Source organism: Aquarana catesbeiana, linkage group LG12 (assembly GCF_042186555.1).
Source record: "Aquarana catesbeiana isolate 2022-GZ linkage group LG12, ASM4218655v1, whole genome shotgun sequence".
Classification (NCBI taxonomy): Eukaryota; Metazoa; Chordata; class Amphibia; order Anura; family Ranidae; genus Aquarana; species Aquarana catesbeiana.
Genome location: NC_133335.1, coordinates 35,406,655 through 35,427,898, shown reverse-complemented (window position 1 = coordinate 35,427,898; position 21,244 = coordinate 35,406,655). Strand labels below are relative to the sequence as shown.

The 21,244-nt window shown below is 45.0% G+C and overlaps 1 protein-coding gene across 1 annotated transcript; it reads right to left on the bottom strand.

Moving 5' to 3' along the window:
- Window positions 1–2,885: 2,885 nt before the first annotated feature.
- On the bottom strand, window positions 2,886–19,908 carry LOC141114085 (androgen-dependent TFPI-regulating protein-like). Its single transcript, XM_073607558.1, has 6 exons — window positions 19,628–19,908; window positions 10,079–10,219; window positions 7,784–7,885; window positions 7,523–7,638; window positions 5,596–5,747; window positions 2,886–4,785 (listed from the first exon to the last, which is right to left on the bottom strand). The coding sequence occupies exons 1-6, from the start codon at window positions 19,775–19,777 to the stop codon at window positions 4,742–4,744; spliced, it is 705 nt and encodes a 234-aa protein (XP_073463659.1). The 5' UTR covers window positions 19,778–19,908; the 3' UTR covers window positions 2,886–4,741.
- Between the last annotated feature and the right edge of the window lie 1,336 nt (window positions 19,909–21,244).

Sequence of the window (21,244 nt, the reverse complement as noted above, 5' to 3'; positions counted from 1 at the left end):
ACCATTTCCTGTTGTCTGATGAGACCAAGATAAACTTATTTGGTTCAGATGGTGTCAAGCATGTGTGGTGGCAACCAGGTGAGGAGTACAAAGACAAGTGTGACTTGTATACAGTCTAGCATGGTGGTGGGAGTGTCATGGTCTGGGGCTGCATGAGTGCTGCCGACACTGGGGAGCTACAGTTCACTGAGGGAACCATGAAAGCCAACATGTACTGTGTCATACTGAAGCAGAGCATGATACCATCTCTTCGGAGACTGGGCTGCAGGGCAGTATTCCAACATGATAACGACCCCAAACACACCTCTAAGACAACCACTGCCTTGCTAAAGAAGCTGAGGGTAACGGTGATGGACTGGCCAAGCATGTCTCCAGACCTAAACCCTATTGAGCATCCTCAAATGGAAGGTGGAGGAGCGCAAGGTCTCTAACATCCACCAGCTCCATGATGTCGTCATGGAGGAGAAGAAGAGGACTCCAGTGGCAACCTGTGAAGCTCTGGTGAACTCCATACCCAAGAGGGTTAAGGCAGTGCTGGAAAATAACGGTGGCCACACAAAAATATTGACACTTTAGCCCCAATTTGGACATTTTTACTTAGGGGTGTACTCACTTTTGTTACCAGCAGTTTAGACATTAATGGCTGTGTGTTGAGTTATTTTGAGGGGACAGCAAATTTACACTGTTATACAAGCTGTACACTCACTACTTTACATTGTAGCAAAGTGTCAGTTCTTCAGTGTTGTCACATGAAAAGATATAATAAAATATTTACAAAAATGTAAGGGGTGTACTTACTTTTGTGATATATATGTATTAATTTTTATTCTTCTGCTCACACATTTACCAAATATAAAACGTATGTACTCTTCCCATTAAAGACTATGCAGTGAGGGGAAAAAGTATTTGATCCCCTGCTGATTTTGTACATTTTACCATGGACAAAGAAATGATCAGTCTATAATTTTAATGGTAGGTTTATAACACGGAATAAGTATTCTGTATGGCAAATAGGTCTTGAAGGATCTCAGACATCCAAGTGTCAAGACATAAACTACCTTGTTGCTGAAATTATCAGGCAAAATGGCTCTAGTCTCTTCCAACACTATACAAAGGTGTATAGTGGGTTAGAACATCATCCTTCTGGCATGTCCAAACTAAAGTGTTTGAAGTACCACAAACATTGAAAATAGATTCAAGGTTGAAGATAGAATTGGCCCTTCTTCAAGAAGCAAAACGATAGGCTCCTCAGGCCTAATGACATCAGAAGACAAGCACTGTCCAATGAAGACAATCGCAGGGGTGTGGATCAAGTCAAAGGGCTTAGATGGCTAGGACAAATCTATCACATAAGGGCAGAGACCGCTCTTTCAAACTGATTGCCCATCCATGGGCTGAACTCCAAAAGGAGTCCCTCCAGAGTTAAACTAAGACCTGGTCTACATTCAATACGCTGGGGGTCCATTCTTGTGGACCAGCAGCCTTAACTATAATACATCTCAGTCGTTAGTGGGGATAGATCTAATCCTCAACTTAAACACTTCAACAGTACCCACCCTTATCGTCTGGTGAGTTGGTACAACCCATATGTATAAGCTGTGTCAGGAATGAGGAAAATTTTATACTTACCTAACAGCAATTTTCCTTTCCTGATGCAAGCATGACAGCATATAGGTCCCTCCCATAAAAAAAAAAAAAAAAAAAAAAAAAAAAAAAAAGAAAAACAAAAGGCCTTGCAGTGATACTAAATTACGAGAATGCTGCAGGTAGGGAGGAGACCTAATCTTATAGTATAACCGGTCCTGTGATAGGGCAGGAAGCGGAGCCTACCCATATGTATATGCTGTCATGCTTGCATCAGGAAAGGAACATTACCGTTAGCCAAGTATAAAATTTTCCTCATTCCAGCCTTGTGTAGGTCTACAATCTTGTCCCTGACATCATTGGACAGCTCCTTGGTCCTGCCCATGGTGGAGAGATTGGAATCTGATTGATTGCTTCTGTGGACAGGTGTCTTTTATACAGGTAACAAGCTGAGATTAGGAGCACTCCCTTTAATAAAGTGCTCCTAATCTCAGCTCATTACCTGTATAGAAGACACCTGGGAGCCAGAACTCTTGCCAATAGGGGATCAAGTACTTATTTCACATGCAAATTTAAAATGGAAATCAATTTATAACTTTTTTGAAATCTGTTTTTCTGGATATTTTTGCTATTCTGGTCTCTCGCTGTTAAAATAAACCTACCGTTAAAATTATAGACTGATTATTTCTTTGTCAGTGGGCAAACATACAAAATCAGCAGGGGATTAAATACTTTTTTCCCCCTCACTTTAAGGCTGTGGGTGAGATTTACTAAAATCGGTGCACACAAACTGGTGCAGCTGTGCATAGTGAGCAATCAGCTTCTAACATCAGCTTGTTCAATTAAGCTTTGACAATAAAACCTAGAAGCTGATTGGTTACTATGCACAGCTGCAGCAGATTCTGTGTGCACCAGTTTTAGTAAATCTCCCCCAGTGACTTTGCGCACTAGGTTATCCTTTGAGGCCCGGTTAGCACTGCCTCAACTTTTCATGCGACTTGAGAGTTCAAAGTCGAATGACAAGTCACACCCTATTAACTGCAACTTAGAAAAAAGGTTCCTGAACTACTTTTGGTGCGACTTCAATACGACTAGCACTGACTTCTGTTAAAGAAGTCATATGCAAGCCGCGCAGTGATATTGGATTCAAAATCGCGGCAGTGCGAACCCAGCCTAATGGCACCAACAACCCTAGGGGAGACAAGAGGAATGAGTTTTAAAACAAGCAGGTCTGATTCGATTAGGTGTTGCATTACATGTCACCGCTGTATAAATGAATAAAATAAATAAAGACAACTCAGTATATTTATAAGAGTTTATGTACATACCAAAGGCTGGATGCAACAAACATTTAACATTTCCTTCATTAAATATTATCCAGGCCAATGCCAAAGCCTTTTGCAAAGGGGCGTCAAGTCTAACAGGCAATTACATTCAACAACCGAAACTACTCAAGTATGATCCAGGACCCTGAAAATGGGATGTAACCCAACTTAATTTATTGTGTGAAATTTTCTTTACTTGTTTGTTAACCAATTGGAATGTTCCATCTGGCATGTTTGTTAAAGCTGTGTAAAGAACAAAAACCGCAGTACCTCTCCGCAGCCAGATTTCAGTTTCCTAAAGTCAGATTAAAGCGGTTGTATACTCCGCTTGGACATTTTTACCTACAGGTAAGCCTATAATAAGGCTTACCTGTAAATAAAATTTGTATCTCCTCATCAGCAGAGCATGAAGGTTCGCCAAAGGTCTGGCGTATCGTGCCGGAACGGAGGACTCCCACGCGCATACGCGGGAGTGACGTCATTGTGGCTCCGGATGAAACAGCGAGGCAACATGTTAGCCCCCTCAGCGCTGACCGGGTCAGGCTGTGGGAGCTTCGTTCTAAGGTAAGCATTTCATAATGTGCTAGCATGCGATGCATACTAGCACATTATGCCATTGTCTTGCAGGTTTTTTTTTTTCTCAGCGGTTTACTACCGCTTTAAAGAAAGAGAAAAAAAAATTTCTGGCTGGTTGACAAGGGTGTTTTTTGTAAATAAACCTGCATTGCACTGACGTACATGTACAGGATAACATGGAGAACAGGTATTTATTTATATTTGTGTTCATGTGTTGATGTTAAAGAGGACCTGTTCTGTAAGGCTGGTAAATACAGCGCTCCAAAAAATACATGACTACCAACCTACCTTTTGTAAAGCAAATGTTGATAGTAACATTTTCTATGTAAAAGGGACAGGTACTCTTTAAGTGAGGAAAGGAAACATCTCTTGGAACACGCACCAGGCAATTCCTATGATAGAGACATACCGATTTGTGCTGAATGCCACACCTTTGCTGTGATAAGCATCTATTTAGAACTTTTTACCTTACACAAACATCTTCTTTAAACTTTAAGAGCACAGCTACATTTTGATTGGACACTAGAGGGCAGAACAGATCTAAATCTTGAAAGATTTAACTCAACAGCAAAAAAACAAAGCAAAAAAAAAAAAAAACAGTAGAAGTGTCACATAGCATAGACAATAATGGAGGGGAATGCAAAATAAAAAAAAAATGTAAAAAAAAACAAAAACCTCCTTCCTATACTACAATCAACAAGATGTCACATAAAAGTTGTTATAAACAGTTCATGTCATAGAAAACAGTGCCAAAACCTCTCAAAGTCTTGTGGTGATGCACCACCCCCCCGCCATTACTCCTTCATCAGACAGCACAGCCACAGAATAACAGACTATGGCTGGACAGTGCATCCTTCAATATTTAGGTCCCCATCATGTAAACAGAGCTTATAATCAAGTATCTCTTTAAATCTCACTTGGCAGGCAGTGGTAGAAAATACAATAAACTGTCCTGAAGTTCTTTCAGTAGCAAAAAAATACAAATAAAAAGTGCTTGTCCAACCACTGAGATCCTGGAGAAAAACAAAAACATTTCCTTGACTGATCTCATCTCCTGCATGTAGCTGGAATCCCATAAAAACACAGCAGTGATATCTAAGGTCGCTCGTCGAAATGTAGAATGATTTACCTGTACGAATCAGCAAAAAAAGATTAAAGTAAGTTGTATCCCCCTGCCAGCAACAGAGGAAAATTTATTGGACCATTAAAAAAAATTATATATAAACAATAAAAGCCCTGAATCATTAGTAGTGCCTTTAGTTCTTCTTTTTCCTCCTCCTTTTAGATGGGCGACCAGATCCTGTAGAGTATAATAGCATAGGTTATCACTTCGGATAGCTAAAGGCACATCATATACTGTATAAAAATACACACACATAAATAAAAACACTAAAAGCCCATCTTCAGGATAACCAAAGCCCCCTTACATCCCCTCTGATGGCTGGATTGAAAAAAAAAAAAAAAAAAACGTATCTAAACACCTTTTTTACTTACCTATTGCCAGTCATGCAACACTCCAGACCCAAATTTTTTTTCCTCTTCTGTTTATATCCAGCTGGGTTCTTCAATGGGTGTCCAAGTCACTGCCTATGTGACGTGAACAGTTCCTACTGGCTGTCCAGTGGCTGGGTTCTCTCAGAAGAACAAGAGTGACATCAGCCCCAGGGGATAGTAGGGGCCCAAACCGCAAGGGGCCATTTAAATCACAGGGTTAGTGGTCCCTGGCACCTGGAAACTGCCCTGGCAAGGGATCTGAATGGCAGATAAGTGAGCAACGTGGGGGAAAGAAGCCCCCAACCTTTTAAATTGTGCTGCATTGAGCCGCATGCAGCTGCAGCACCATGTAGCTTGGCAGTTGTGAACAAATGCCGCAGATGCTGACACGTTGGGGCACCATTAAGAATTAATGGAACCCCTATGCATCTGCTAAAGTGCAGTGCATTTCTCTGCAGGTCGGTTACGCATTAAATTTTGCACACGTTTCCCAGCTGCAGAGATGCAAACCTACCCTAATTGCTGTAAGGCAGTTAATACAGTTTTTATAAAACCGTTTTATAGAAAAAAAAAAAAAATTATGTGAAGATAGCTATGCAAAGCAACAATAACTTACCCCAACGCCAGTGAGTCAAGAACTCTCCTATATAGTAGAACGGAACCATGACAAGAAAACTTGCCACAAAGAACACAGTCATTCCAACAGGGTCCAGCTTAGCAAGGATGGGATACACCCAGATATCAGCTGCATGATGCACCCAGAGGACCCTGCAGAGAGATTGGTGGGTATTAGTATACAAGTATACAAACACAAACACACACACACAAACACAAACACAAGTTAAAGAGGAAGTAAAGCCTCCTTCAGAAAAAAATTAAAAGACAGCAGCTGCTGACCCTGTCCAAGGATCCAGATTACCTACCCCCCCCCCCATCAGCTCTCGGGTGCTGCCGCCACCATTGCATGTAAGGGAAACTGGCAGTGAAGTCTTGCAGCTTCACAGCCGGTCCCCTACTGTGCACGCACGAAGCGTGCTGCACTTTGTGAATGGCCCGGCGGCGTGCTGGGGGGTGATGGCTGAACTTCCGGGTGATCTCACTGCGGCGAGATCACCCAGAAGTGGGAGCAGGTACCTGTCAAAAACAGATACCCGCACCCCCCCGAAATGTGGCACCAGAGGGGGGGGCCAGAGGAGGCAGATAAGCGGAGGTTCCACTTTTGGGTGGAGCTCCGCTTTAAGCTGCTTTGCAATAGAATATACCACCCTAACATAACAATACTCAGAGTAGCAGTTTACTGCATCTGCTTAGCAACACCCACAGCAAAAGCAGATATTTCAACCCTTCAATACTCACTAGGTTCAATATTTTACCACAGAGCTACATGAAACCACCTTCACATGTTCGCTTCCAGCCCTGACTGTGTGCTGACAGGCACAGGCACCACAAAGCAACCAAGGTAAAGGAGAAGTTCATTTAAAAAAAAAAATAATAATTAATACAATAAAATGATTAATTCACTATTTTGCATGTAAAAAAAAAAAAATTTTTACTCTTTTTTGTTGCAGGAGCCTAGAAAGCATTGCACCAGCAATCAGCAGATCTCTGATGCCATGCAGGTCTCCTGCATACGGTCAGGTGTACAGTGCATCCCGTACGGGTAAGCCGATACTCCCTGACAAGAACACTCAATGAAATACCACAGTGCCGTAGTTCATTGAGAACTACAAGCCGACAGTCGCTAAGGATGTCGGGGCTTGTAGTTCAATTAGACACACTGAGATGTGCGTCTGAATGACGCGGCCATTTGGGCGGATCCCCGCAGGGCCGCACTGTTTTTCAAACAGTGGCAGGTAGTACTGGGAACTTCTCCCCGTACTGCTGCAGCACTGAGAACATGTTACATGCTCCACCGTAAAATTGGATGGAACATGTTCCCAAAAGTGAACTTATCCTTTAAAGCAGGGGGTCTCAAACTGGCGGCCCTCCAGCTGTTGCGAAACTAGGCATTGCAAGGCTGACAGTTACAAGCATGACTTCCACAGGCAGAGGCATAATGGGACTTGTAGTTCTGCAACAGCTGGAGGTCCGCCAGCTTGAGACCCCTGCTTTAAATACTTGGGCGCAGGCACTGGTGCTTAAGGTTGGCAGCACAGGAAATTATAGGACTTGTAGTCCCAATGCAGTGAACCACCTGACTGCTGAATGATATGAACAGTGCAAACTTTGGCCAGAAATTCAGGGAAGTGCTGTAAGGACGATGGAAGCAATGAGACTGAAAAAGTGAGTCTTTGAGGCAGAATAAGAATTTTTATGTCTAGGGTTTAATACTACTTTAAGGATTATAACCGTGAAGGTAGCCATTTTATTACAGCTTTCCTCCTTAGTCATCCTGCAAGAATGCATGCTGGTCTTTATCATTGGAACAGAAAAGTAAGAAACGCTATACACTCTCACAGTGCAATGTACGAGAATGATTAGATAAAGTCATTCTGTGCAGTTTTACAATTACAACAATTCCTGAACATCTTTTATATAATTACCATGATAAGTACACCGAGGCGAACAGAGCCAGCAAGCCAAGCCCACTTTTCCTGCCAGGATACTGATGAGAATAGGCAAATACCTCAATGAGCACCAGAGGAAGGATAACGGTGTGCTGAAAAATAATACAATATATATTTTTAGTCGACACTGCACAAAGACCAAAATAGCCAAGTCAATGGAAAATGATCAGCTCACTTAGCATCAGAGGGACCCATGATGATAAAGTAAGTGCAATGATCAGTACAAAGCCTCCTTACCATTGTGTGATTCAGCCATTCTGGAATGATGCTGTCCAATACCTTTGGATACACAAGCTCCCGATCATACACATAAAGACTCCAGAATGAAGTGACTACAAACTAGAGAGGAACACAGTGTTCGTTATCTGTAATTTCATACATACAATACAGAGTACAGAATATCAATAAGCTGCACCTAACACTTAATGCTTGAGACTCATTGTTGCTGGTTTATAAAAACCAGAGCAAAGCGCAGCTGTTGCCATAACAAATCAATCAATTTTCCCTTTTCACTGAAAAGGAGATCTGAATGGTGGTTAAGGACATTGGATTATTTCACTCTAATTGTCCATCCCATTGACTGGTTGAGGAATTCTAAGATTGTATCTTTTCCTATATTCTGTCTTCCCGCCTCCTACCCCAGTTCTTCAGGCGCCATCTAGTTTTCAATTAACGGTCTATTATTGCAGGGCATCAGAGTCATTACACTATTCCCGAGTATCTTCACAGGAAAGGACATATCAGAAGGTGGTGGACAAATCACAAAAAGGGTGCAAATGCCTAGTGTATTACCTCCAGCACATTAATTAAGGGATTCAAAAATACAAGTCCAGAAGCTCACCTTCTAACCTCATGGAATGGTGAGGATGACAGAACCAGCTTATGCGTTGTTGGAATGGTCCCAAAAGGTTATTGCTCCGAGGAAGGAGGCTAGTCCCACGAAACGCGGAAGCTGGTTCTGTCATCCGCACAATTCCATGAGGTTGGAAGGCGGACTTCTGGACACTGTCATTTTGACACGCTACTATTCCATGTTGGTTTGCGAGTATAATTTGTATTTATTAATCACTTAATAAAGTGCTGGAGGTAATGCACTAGGCGTTTGCGTCCTTTTTGGGTTTTTTTTTGTTTGTGTAGTACCGGATTCTCTGATCTGAGGAGGGCCGCACCGCCTTAACCATCCAAGCGAAACAAGCTGAAGCAGCAGAATGCAGAGCTTAGCTGATAATGTTTTAAAGGAGCTGGTCGTGGAGCTTGGATCTTATGGAGAAACAGCCTTGATAGTGCAGTGATCATCTGTCCAGGACATATCCACGGAGGAGGAAAAGAACACACCAGTGTTATAAGTTTGTTGATGCACGACTAGACCCATTGGGGTCTATTTTTAAGGTGAGAGGCTAGCACACACAGGGTGTGGATTGGAGAAAGATACCTACAAGTTATCATTATACCAGCAATTGGACTCTGTTCCCCTTCCTTCTCCCTTTTGTTTCACCGTTTTGCACATTTTATTTCCAATTAGCTTATTTCCAAAAGGGACTATTGCACAGTATCTTTAGATACTTTGGATACACTTTGAATTACTTATCCTTATATTGACTTTTTTGATTATTTTTCTGTTGTCATTGTATTGCACATTGAGAAGCGAGAACATTATCAGCATTTTATTATTAGCACTTTATGCCTAAGGATTGGTTTAGGTTATCCTATGATTATTATTAGCACTTTACTATTAGCACTTAAGGATTGGTTTTGAGTTATTTAGCGCTGCTTCACTACAGTTTACATCCAGCCGAGTTGCAGTGTCATTTTATGGAAAGCTTTCCTACAATATCTGAGCTCTGCAGTGTCAAGTTTACATTATTCCCTGGTTTATATCAGGGGGTGGAGCAGTGACACTTGGGTTAAAAAGAGCTTAAATAGATGCTTTTAACAGTCTCAGTGGAGAAATCAAGAAATCTGGTGCAGCTCTGACTGGTAGCTAATCAGCTTCTAATTTCAGCTTGGACAAAAAAAGTCCAGTTAAAGCGGGATTCCGGCCGTGAAAAAAAAAGTAAAAGTCAGCAGCTACAAACACTGTAGCTGCTGACTTTAAATAAGTACTTACCTGTCCTGGGTGCCCGCTATGTCGGACGCCCGAGGCTGACCCGTCCCTCGGCTCTCAGGTCCTGGCACCGCCATCCTAAGTAAGGGAAACAGGCAATGGAGCCTTGCGGCTTCACTGCCAGTTTGCTACTGCGCACGCGCGAGCGGCGTCCTGTGAATGGCCCCGTGGTGTTCTGGGAACACACACAGTTCCCAGAAGGCAACGGGGCTGCTTACCGAGGAGCAGAACACGCCGTGGCATAGGAAGAGGCAGATTAGGAAGACTGCCTAGCAACAAGGGTTTAGGCAAGTTTAAATTTTTTTTATTTTTTTTTATTTTTTTAGGATTTTACATGCAAATTTTTTTTTAGGGTGGCCCTCCACTTTAAATTTAGTAAATCAATCCCTAGGAAACTATTTTTTTGTAATCCAGTAATAAATACCCACCACACCAACTGGGAACACCAGTGTAGCAAAGGCATAGTTTTTTAACCGAGTCAGGAAGGAGCATAATGGATTCCTAATGGAGAAGCACAGCTGGATAAGGTCGCATGACACACAGATGCCAAAGAACACCAGCTGAAGAACCTGCAGAAAAAAAACAACAAGAGCACACAGGTAAAATAGTGCATATGAACATATATCAAATAAATGCAGAATGACAGTTATAGATATAAAGAACAAGTAAGTTCTTGATACCCTTTATTTTTTTCCCAATTCTTTATTTATAGACTTGAACGAGAGTACAGTGAATGATGAAACAGGTCTCTCAATATAAAAAAAAAATCATAAGTGTCTGGGTAGAAAACCAACATTGATCAAGCAGGTGGACTCTGCAAGTTCACAAATATCTCAGACATACCCTATAAAAGAGAAGAGGTCAGACAGGAGTGTTATGTACACAGCCCATTCATTTGGACAAGTCTGATGCAGGGCAAGCTTTTTCCAACATCTGCAAGTCACTGGAGAACTTGTAGATGTTCACTCAAACAGGTCTGTATCCAAAGTGCTGAAGCTTCTAAAAAAGTTTATTTTGAGGAGCTCACAGTGTGCAGTGAAATCAGAATAAGCAATTTCAGTACAGGAAAGGAGGTGTACAACTGTGCAAGACTGAAGGGAAGGCTGTAGTTCCGCTATACTGTCACTTTAACAAGTTTGTATGAGCCATGTTGGCGCAAACAAACCATTTTCTACGCCAGCAGGTTGCACATTGCATGAACAGCATGTACTCTCAGCTACATACAGTATACAGCACTGTGTTCCGGGTACGAGACCTTCCCATCTCACACCCAGGGGAAAAAAAAAAAAATCTGAGAGTGTGAGACAGCTCAGCCATTCATAGGCAGCTTTGTATTCTATGAGTAAATACAGCGCCACCTCTGACTGGCTAAAGCAGAGAGGCAGGTGGATGGGGTCAAGATCTCCAACCCAGTCAAATCAGAGGAAGCTTTTATATTCATTCACAAAATACAAAGCTGCCTATGAATGGCTGAACGTTGCTCAACCCGACTTTATCTTGTTTGGGGTGTAAACCAGGAAGGTCTTGTCTCACACCCGAATACAAGTCTGAATACTGTATGTAGCTAAGGCTACATACCCTCCACACAGCCCACCCGGTGGACACACCGGTTAGTGTAGAAAATGATGTATTTGGACCGTTTTGGCCCAAACTAGTTAAAGTGACAGTAAAGCTGGAGATCAGCTTCAGCTGCTTTATTGCAATCTCTCCACCAACTGAAAGTTTTTTTTGGACATGAGCAAACAGTTTAGAAACTAAAAGCTTTTACCCAAATGTTGATTGGCCAGTTGGAACTCCTTTTTTAATTTTGCATGTTCACGTGAACACCAGACAATGATAAACATCATTTGATGATGTTCATTAGGGATTTTTAAAATGTAAAAAAAAAAAAAGAAAAAAAAAGCGGGACAATACATGTGTGTGAATGTTGTCAATGTAAGGACTCAGAAGTCAGAGTAAGGCCCCTTTCACGCAGGCCAGATCCGGTTTGGCTCAGCAGGGGATCTGTCTGGGGAGCAGACACAGCCCGGTCTGCTCTATGGGCAGCCGGATGTAAACAGACCAGCTATGCGTTTACACCCGACTGCCCTCTGATCCAAACAGATGGAGAGGGACAGATCCCCTTCGTTTTTTTTTTTTTTCCAGATCAGATTAGACCCAGGGGTAGCTGGGTGTAAACAGGCACAAGTCCATTTACATCCAACTGCCCATTAGGGGAGAATAGAAGGTCCAGCTGAAAAAACGGACAGGTCCTAAACAGAGGATATCGTCTGGTAGGTTCACAGAGGAATCCTGTGTAGAGGACAATAGCCATTTCTTCAGATAAGGCTGCAGGTAGCTCCACTTAGTACTTTTTAAACAATAAATTTAATTTATTTATTTCAGGTACTTATATAGCGCCGTCAATTTTCGCAGCGCTTTACATATACATTGTACATTCACATCAGTCCCTACCCTCAAGGAGCTTACACTCTAAGGTCCCTAACTCACATTCATACATACTAGGGACAATTTAGACAGGATCCAATTAACCTACCAGCATGTCTTTGGAGTGTGGGAGGAAACCGAAGTACCCGGAGGAAACCCACGCAGGCACAGGGAGAACATGCAAACTCCAGGCAGGTAGTGGTTGGGATTCAAACCAACGACCCTCCTTACTGCTAGGCGAAACTGCTACCCACTAAACCACGGTGCCGCCCATTCTCATGTTTCTTTGCCTTTAAGGACTTGTCCACACCAGATGCATTGCGCTGTGCTGGGTGGTCTTGCCCAACGCACAGACAAGGCAAAAAAGCCTTCTTCCCTATCACAGCAGTTCAGACCTCTGTAATGAGGTGCAATGCTGCAACTAATCCATCGTACTGTGGCCAAAAGAACTGAATGAACTATCACTTTACTGACAAAGTTCTAACCAAAAAAATATTTAAAAAAAAAATAGCACATCAGCACTGCTGTCTTCACATCACACAACAGCAGCCATGTGATAACACATGCTTATGGGGCAACCCAGCTCTAAAAAGTGCAGCAATAAGGATTATCCAATTAACATTACATAAAAAGCGGTTTTATGCGGTTATCTAAGCACTACCACAAGAGCAGACAGATGATTCACATCTCTTGGATTCCTTAAATTCTCCCGGCATCAGATATTACATTACAAATCAACTAAAGGAGACAGGTCACTGCGCCAGGCCTGCAGAAGAGGATTGGATGCAGGTGTAAAGAGCAGTTCATTTCTGAGTGTATTATGATAAGATGGGACCAGCTGCTGAGGATGAAATGTATGAACTCAGTGGAAAAGACCCTGGAATAACAAAGATCTAGACATCCAAACACACCACATCCATCAGCAGCCATCCTCCCCATACATTTGTAAAGTCAACTGTGGCAGAAAGAGAGGCTCATCTACAAAGAGCACAGCGTTCCAAGGTTGGCAGGTCTCCCAAATTCCAGCTGTATATTCTGTTCTGCGTCCTGTCCATTTCATACATACAGCCTAAGGCCTCATGCACACTGGGCGTTTAGATCTGGCGCATAGGACTCTGGCATTTCGGTGCAGGAAGAGGAGCACCTTTCAGGCAGCCTGTAAAAAAACTCCATGAGAGGCAGACATCTGCTGCAGCTAGACCGTGCGCTGGTACTCTTAGGGCGGTATGTGCCCAAATACGAATGTCATCGCATACTGCCCTAACCATTATAATCGCCTGCTGCACGTCTAGCCGCAGCAGCTGTCCACCTCTCATAGAAGCTTATAGGCTGCCGGCAACAGAACTGGATGATGCACCTCTGCCTTCCGCCCACATCTCAACACTAGGGGGTCTCATACCCCGGAGCTGACCACCCAGTGTGCATGAGGCCTAGGCCTCAATAGTATGTACACCCCAACAATGAATGCTCCCTAAGGGCCAGTTCACACCACATGCAGTCCAGTGTGTTTTTTTTTCTGCAACAAAAAAAATGCATGGAAAGTAGGTTATATGATTTTCAATGGTATAGTTCACACCGGTGCTTGCAGTTCCAGTAAAAAATAAGTTAAAAAAATAGAAAAAGTAGAACATATTGCATTTTTCCTGCACCAGACTGTACAATGCATCAAAAACGCACTGGAATGCACCTGACCGCACCAAAAGGGCACTGGAACACACACATCCTTATTTAAGTTTAGGAGGAGAAAAAAAAAAAAAAAAAAAGGGAAGGAGGGGGGATGCACTGGACTGCATCAAAAACGCACTGGAATGCGTCAAAAACATGCATGCAGAAAAGCATCTGGACCGCATTCGGACTACGTTTCTATAATGTGAACTGGCGCTCATTGTCTTTTCAATATACCACCAAGAATGTGTTGTTATATGTTATCTGTTCACCTAGTGCAAATAAAGACCCCTTGATACTACCAGAAATCCAGCAAGTTGAAAACTTCTTGTGCTCGCTGCTGTTACCAGTAAGAATCATTCCCAGTTCTCTGTGAACTACAGAAGATCCTTCTTGTGTTATGGATATTAGGAGAAAGGAAGGTGCTCTGTAGTCCTTATACACTTCCTCTACTAAGGTGAATACACTGCTACTCCATAGATAAAGTAGGGTGAGTGAGCAGCAGAAAGTGTGTTACTGGAGGGATTCTGTGAATAGAATATAAGTGAATGGACAAGGGGAGAAGAAATGGATTGAGCCCAAGTTTACATTGATAGCAGGAATGAAATTGTGAGAGTTCGCACATGGTGGTGGCAGCATCATGCTGTGGGGATGTGTTTCAGCAGTCAGGACTGGGAAACTGGTCAGAGTTGAGGGAAAGATGGATGGTGCTAAATACAGGGATATTCTTGAGCAAAACCTGTACCACTCTGTGTGTGATTGGAGGCTAGGATGGAGGTTCACTTTCCACCAGGACAATGACCCCAAACACACTGCTAAAGCAACACTTGAGTGGTTTAAGGGGAAACATGTAAATGTGTTGGAATGGCCTAGTCAAAGCCTGGACCTCAATCCAATAGAAGATCTGTGGTCAGACTTAAAGATTGCTGTTCACAAGCACAAACCATCCAACTTGAAGGAGCTGGAGCAGTTTTGCAAAGAGGAATGGGCAAAAATCCCAGTGGTAAGATGTGGCAAGCTCATAGAGACTTATCCAAAGCCACTTGGAGCTGTGATAGCCGCAAAAGGTGGCTCTACAAAGTATTGACTTTAGGGGGGTGAAAAGTTATGCACATTGACTTTTTCTGTTATTTTGTCCTATTTGTTTGCTTCACAATTAAAAAAAAAAAAAAAAAAATATCTTCAAAAGTTGTGGGCATGTTCTGTAAATTAAATGATGGAAATCCTCAAACAATCCATGTTAATTCCAGGTTGTGAGGCAACAAAACACGAAAAATGCCAAGGGGGGGGGGGGGGGGAGATTGGGTGTGAATACTTTTGCAAGGCACTGTAGTTCACAAAGTATCTCAGTTATATATTGTACATAGAGTACACTACACCCCGAAAAAGCTTCATAGGATGGGCAGACTAACAGGCCCCCTGTGTGGTAAATGCAGGCGAACCACTGGGGACCTTATCCATCTCCTCTGGTGATGCCCGAAGCTCCATCGGCACTGGAGCACGGTAATTGGAACACTCTATCGGGTGTTTCAGAGGAGTGCACCTTTATGCCCTGTACACACGAACGGATTTTCCGTCGAAAAAAATCTTGGATGGTTTTTCCGACGGAATTCCGCTGAAGCTTGCCTTGCATACCCACGGCCACACAAAAGTTCTCTGATCTTTCGACCGTCAAGAACGCGGTGATGTACAACACTACGACGAGCCGAGAAAATGAAGTTCAATGCTTCCGAGCATGCGTCGAATTGTTTCCGAGCATGCGTAGGAATTTTGCACGTTGGAATTTGCACAGACGACCGCATTATCGGATAGGAACTTTTCCCGACCGAAAAATAGAGAACATGCGCTCAATCTTTTGCTGGCTGGAATTCCACCAGCAAAAAAGACAGACGGAGCATACACACGGTCGCATTTTCCGACAAAAAAAGCTCTCATCGGAGTTTTGCTGGCGGAATTTCCGATCGTGTGTACGCGGTATGGGATCCAATCTGCTGTCTATTGGAAGTTCTGGAGGAGGTGATCCCAGAGGGGATGTTTAGGATTGCATTCTCCCGGGCGCTATTCCAGGCTAGAAAGCTCATCTTGATGGGATGGAAATTGTCCTCAATGCCCACAGCCGCTTCTTGGACAACACACACGGGACACCCTCTTATTATGGAGCGTTACATTTATTAACATAGAGGGAGCCCGGGTAGGTTTGTAAGGATATGGTCCCCGTGGCTTGATACACCAGGACTATGCCCTAAGGGCTTGGTAATGTCTAGAATTTTACAATGCCCTACACAGTGATTTTGCTATGTTTGATATACTTCGTGCCAAGTGAATTGTATGACCGAGTAGGGGCCCGTATGACTTTGCCTATATTCTTTGAAGTTGCAATGATAACTGCAGTATGTAACTGTCTACATCTGAAACTGAAATGTTTGTACATTGAAAGTTGTTTATTATGTTCAAGATGAAAAAAATTCTGATATAAAAAAAAAAAAAAAAAAAATTAAAAAAAGGGAAGTCCTACACAAAGACCATGAGCAACACTTTGATCTTTGGCTCCATTCACACTTCGCAACTTGGAATCGCGGGCAGAATCGCCATGATTTTGCCGGAGATTCCAAATCATGTCAATCACAGCACAATAATGCACAGTGCATGTTTGGGGTGCCATTATCCTTCCATGGTACCCCAAACATGATGCAATTCTGCTGCAATTGTCGTGCAGCAAATCACATGAAGCTTGTCACCCAAAAAGGAGCAGGAGCTTCTTTTTCTGCGCTATTCAAGTGAATAGGCTGCCATATGGGACATGCAGAATCGCGTGAAAATTGCGCTGTCAAAAAAAAAAAAAAAAAAAAAATCATAGAGGGACTGCTCATTCCTGCTAAGCTGTAATGTGAACAGGGCCTTACGCAGCGATCCAGACCTACATCACAGGTAATCTTGTTGTACATTAAACTGTTCTGGCTTTAATGATGGTTTTACACCTTTCTACATAACCAGCATTCTGGCATCTGTCCATATTGATCATCACCTGGAGGATTTGATATCTGACAAATTGCAGTAAAAAGTTGTGTCTAAGTTTCCTTTTTTTTTTTTTTTTTTTACGCTCACCTTTGATGACCATAAAGATTTTCCACAGGGTAAAGGCCAAGTGTAAGCAGGCAGCTTTGTGTGACTGGGGTATAAGTGAGATCAGGACCAGATATAGAACAGTTGATAAACCCGATAGGGCAAGGTTTAAAGTCTTCTTGGCTTCTATGTACACAAAGCAAAGTGCAACAGCTAATAGCAATCTGGCCAACAAAAAGCTGCCACTGCTTTGATGACCAAAAACATCTGAATATGCTAAAGCAAGAAAAAAAAAAAATCTGAACAAAGACCATCTGAAAGAATGGGGGCTGATCACAGTCATTAGTTAACCAACCTCATCCCAAAACACCAACCAAACCATTCTCCTTGTTTTCTCTCAAGACCTCCTGGGTCACCTCCTCCCATGATCGTCTCCAAGACTCTCCAATCTATGGAACTCCCTACCCCAATCTGTCCAACTATCTCCTACTCGGTCTGCTTTTAGGCGATCTCTGAAAACCTTCACTTCACTTCAGAGAAGCCCATCCTGCCCCCACCCAACAAATGTATTTTCACTTTCCCCATCAACTCATCCCCCACAGTTATTACTTTTTGTATCATTTAACCCTCCCTTTTAGCTTGTAAGCTCTAGCGAGCGGGGCCCTCTGATTCCTCCTGTATTGACCTGTAAGTGTACTGTCTGCCCTCATGTTGTAAAGCGCTGTGCAAACTGTTGGCGCTATATAAATCCTGTAGTATAATATTATTAATTCACAATCCCTGCAGCTTTCCAACTGACAGCCTGTAGAAAAAAGGTACAGGCAGAAAGCTGTAGGGCTTGTCTGCAGAAGCCTGACATTGCACCCCTGATCGTGGGTGAAATGCTCTGCGGACTCCTGTGGGGAAAAAAAAAAAGGGATGCACAACAGCATGCGCATTTATTTTTTCCCTAAAAGGTGAGCTTAGCCTTTGAAAAGTGCATGCAGCGTTTTCAGCAACGCAGAGCAGCGCAACTGTCAGCAGCACATTACCCTGTGTGGGGGCTTGTTGCAGCGTAGGTGAATCAGACGGGTGACTTCACAATGAATGGCAGAGCACTGAGAATGGTAATGCACATTGCTACAAAGTGTAAGTCCGGGGGGCCTGTTCACACCAATGAGCGTGCATCACCTCAGCACTCCGCAACGTGCATCACCGCCGCACCCCGCGACGCGCATCACCTCCGCACCCCGCATCACCTCCGCACCCCACGACACGCATCACCTCCACACCCCGCATCACCTTCGCACCCCGCGACGCGCATCACCTCCGCACCCCGCATCACCTTTGCACCCCGCATCACCTCCGCACCCCGCGACGCGCATCACCTCCGCACCCTGCATCACCTCCGCACCCCGCGATGCGCATCACCTTCGCACCCCGCGACGCGCATCACCTCCGCACCCCGCATCACCTTTGCACCCCGCGTTGTGCATCACCTCCGCACCCCGCGACGCGCATCACCTCCGCACCCCGCGACGCGCATCACCTCCGCACCCCGCATCACCTTTGCACCCCGCATCACCTCCGCTCCCCGTGACGCGCTTCACCTCCGCTTCCCCGTGACGCGCTTCACCTCCGCTTCCCCGTGACGCGCTTCACCTCCGCTTCCCCGTGACGCGCTTCACCTCCTCTCCCCGTAGCGCGCATCACCTCCTCTCCCCGTAGCGCGCATCACCTCCGCTCCCCGCAGCGCGCATCACCTCCTCTCCCCGCAGCGCGCATCACCTCCGCTCCCCGCAGCGCGCATCACCTCCGCTCCCCGCAGCGCGCATCACCTCCGCTCCCCGCAGCGCGCATCACCTCCGCTCCCCGCAGCGCGCATCACCTCCGCTCCCCGCAGCGCGCATCACCTCCGCTCCCCGCAGCGCGCATCACCTCCGCTCCCCGCAGCGCGCATCACCTCCGCTCCCCGCAGCGCGCATCACCTCCGCTCCCCGCAGCGCGCATCACCTCCGCTCCCCGCAGCGCGCATCACCTCCGCTCCCCGCAGCGCGCATCACCTCCGCTCCCCGCAGCGCGCATCACCTCCGCTCCCCGCAGCGCGCATCACCTCCGCTCCCCGCAGCGCGCATCACCTCCGCCCCCCGCAGCGCGCATCACCTCCGCCCCCCGCAGCGCGCATCACCTCCGCCCCCCGCATCACCTCCGCCCCCCGCAGCGCGCATCACCTCCGCCCCCCGCAGCGCGCATCACCTCCGCCCCCCGCAGCGCGCATCACCTCCGCTCCCCGTAGCGCGCATCACCTCCGCTCCCCGTAGCGCGCATCACCTCCGCTCCCCGTAGCGCGCATCACCTCCGCTCCCCGTAGCGCGCATCACCTCCGCTCCCCGTAACGCGCATCACCTCCGCTCCCCGTAACGCGCATCACCTCCGCTCCCCGTAACGCGCATCACCTCCGCTCCCCGTAACGCGCATCACCTCCGCTCCCCGTAACGCGCATCACCTCCGCTCCCCGTAACGTGCATCGCCTCCTCTTCCCATAATTCGCATTACACGCATTGGTGTGCTATGACACTATTCATTATAAAGGCACCTTAATGCATCCCCACAATGCATGCAATCACCCGCTAACACACTACATGGCGGTGCACTGCAATACAAAAAAATATATATAAAAATAGAAAAAAATTGCGCAATAGGCAATGCATTAAAATTGATGAGATGCCCTCACACAACACATAATAATATGCTCACCACAATGGAACCGGCTGGTGTGAATAGGCCCCAATGCTGGGGGATGTATAAAGAAGCATGCAGGGTCCTGTCATGTCTTCTCTCACCTGGTTAAGGAAGGTCAGGTACTTCCATCTGCCCCCGTAGGTGTGGGCCCCGTGTCCCTGCGATGAGCCGGTGATGATCACATTCTGCCAGACCCCGAACACACACCAGGCCAGGAGCCCCACATGAAGGACGAGCCCCAGCGCCGCCATCTTGCTACACCCACTCTCGGGAGCTGGAGGACAACGACGCCGCCCTGTCACACTGCTGTCACCTCCGGACTCTGACAGAGGCTCAGCCTAGAGACAAAGTACACAAAAGGCGCTCAGGTTACCAGGGGGAAACAGCTGCTGAGAATATGTCCCCGGGAGGGCTGGATGCGAGAAGCGAAGGCGGCCATGTTTATGGAGACCAGATTGTAAGGCTTCTCACACAGAGAATCCGCCTAGAGTCCTTTGTGGAATTAAGTCCTTTATGTCAGAGGACAGGTCGTTTTTAACAAGTTATAGCATTGCCTTAACCCACACATGGCTGCCCCTAGCAAAGAGAACAAGAATATTATATGAATGAGTCCACAAAATGGCGGCCTTGGCTGGGTCTGACTATTATTATCTCAAACAAGGAATTGTTGCCATTACTGTTTAGTACTATTATTTCAGTCATGAAGTTGCTGCTTCTAATAATTCCATATTGCTTTTTCTAGGTATATATTATCGTAGTCAGAGAATGGCTGGTTCCTTGACCTGACCCGGGTTATAACAGTTACCTCAGAAAATAGCTGGTACTCCTGTGTGCGACTTTTACCTAAGAAAATGGATGGCTCCTCTGGGTATAACTATTACAGAAGAAATGGCTGGCAGTCCTCGGTATACTGTAACTATTAGAAAATGTATGGCTTCCCTGGGTATGAATTTACCTCAGAAAATGGCTAACTCCCTGGCCTACTTATAACTGTTGACTCAGAAAATGTCTGGCTCCCCTGGTGCGACTTTTACCTAAAAAATGTCTGTCTCACCAGGTTATTATGATTTTCATCTAAAAAATGACTAGGTCCCTGGCCTGGGTATAAATTTTGCCTCAGAAAATTGCTGGCACCCCGGTTATAACTATTATCTCAGAAAATGCCTGTCTCCTCTGAGTTTGACCTAAGAAAAGAAAGGGATGGCACCACGGGTATGATTTTTATCTCAGTAATTGGCTGGCTCCATGGCCTGGGTATGACTATTACCTCCGAAAAAATGGCTTCCTGCCCTGGGTATAACTATAACCTAAGAAAATGGCTGGCACTCTTGGGTATAAGTATTAGAAAATGTATGGCTTCCCTGGGTATGGATCTTACCTCAGAAAATGAATGGCTCCCTGGGCATAACTATTACTTCAGAAAATATATGGCTTCCCTGGGTATGAACTTTATCTCAGAAAATGGCTGACTCCATGACCTACATAGAACTGTTACCTCAGAAAATGGCTGACTCCATAGCCTACATACAACTGTTACCTCAGAAAATGCCTGGCACCTCTGAGTTTGACCTAAGAAAATGGATGGCACACCTGGTATGATTTTTATCTCAGTAGTTGGCTGGCTCATTGGCCTGAGTATGACTATTACCTCAGAAAAATGGTTTCCTGTCCTGGGTAAAATTTATTAAGGGCACTTTACGCTGCCCTGTTGTGGTATG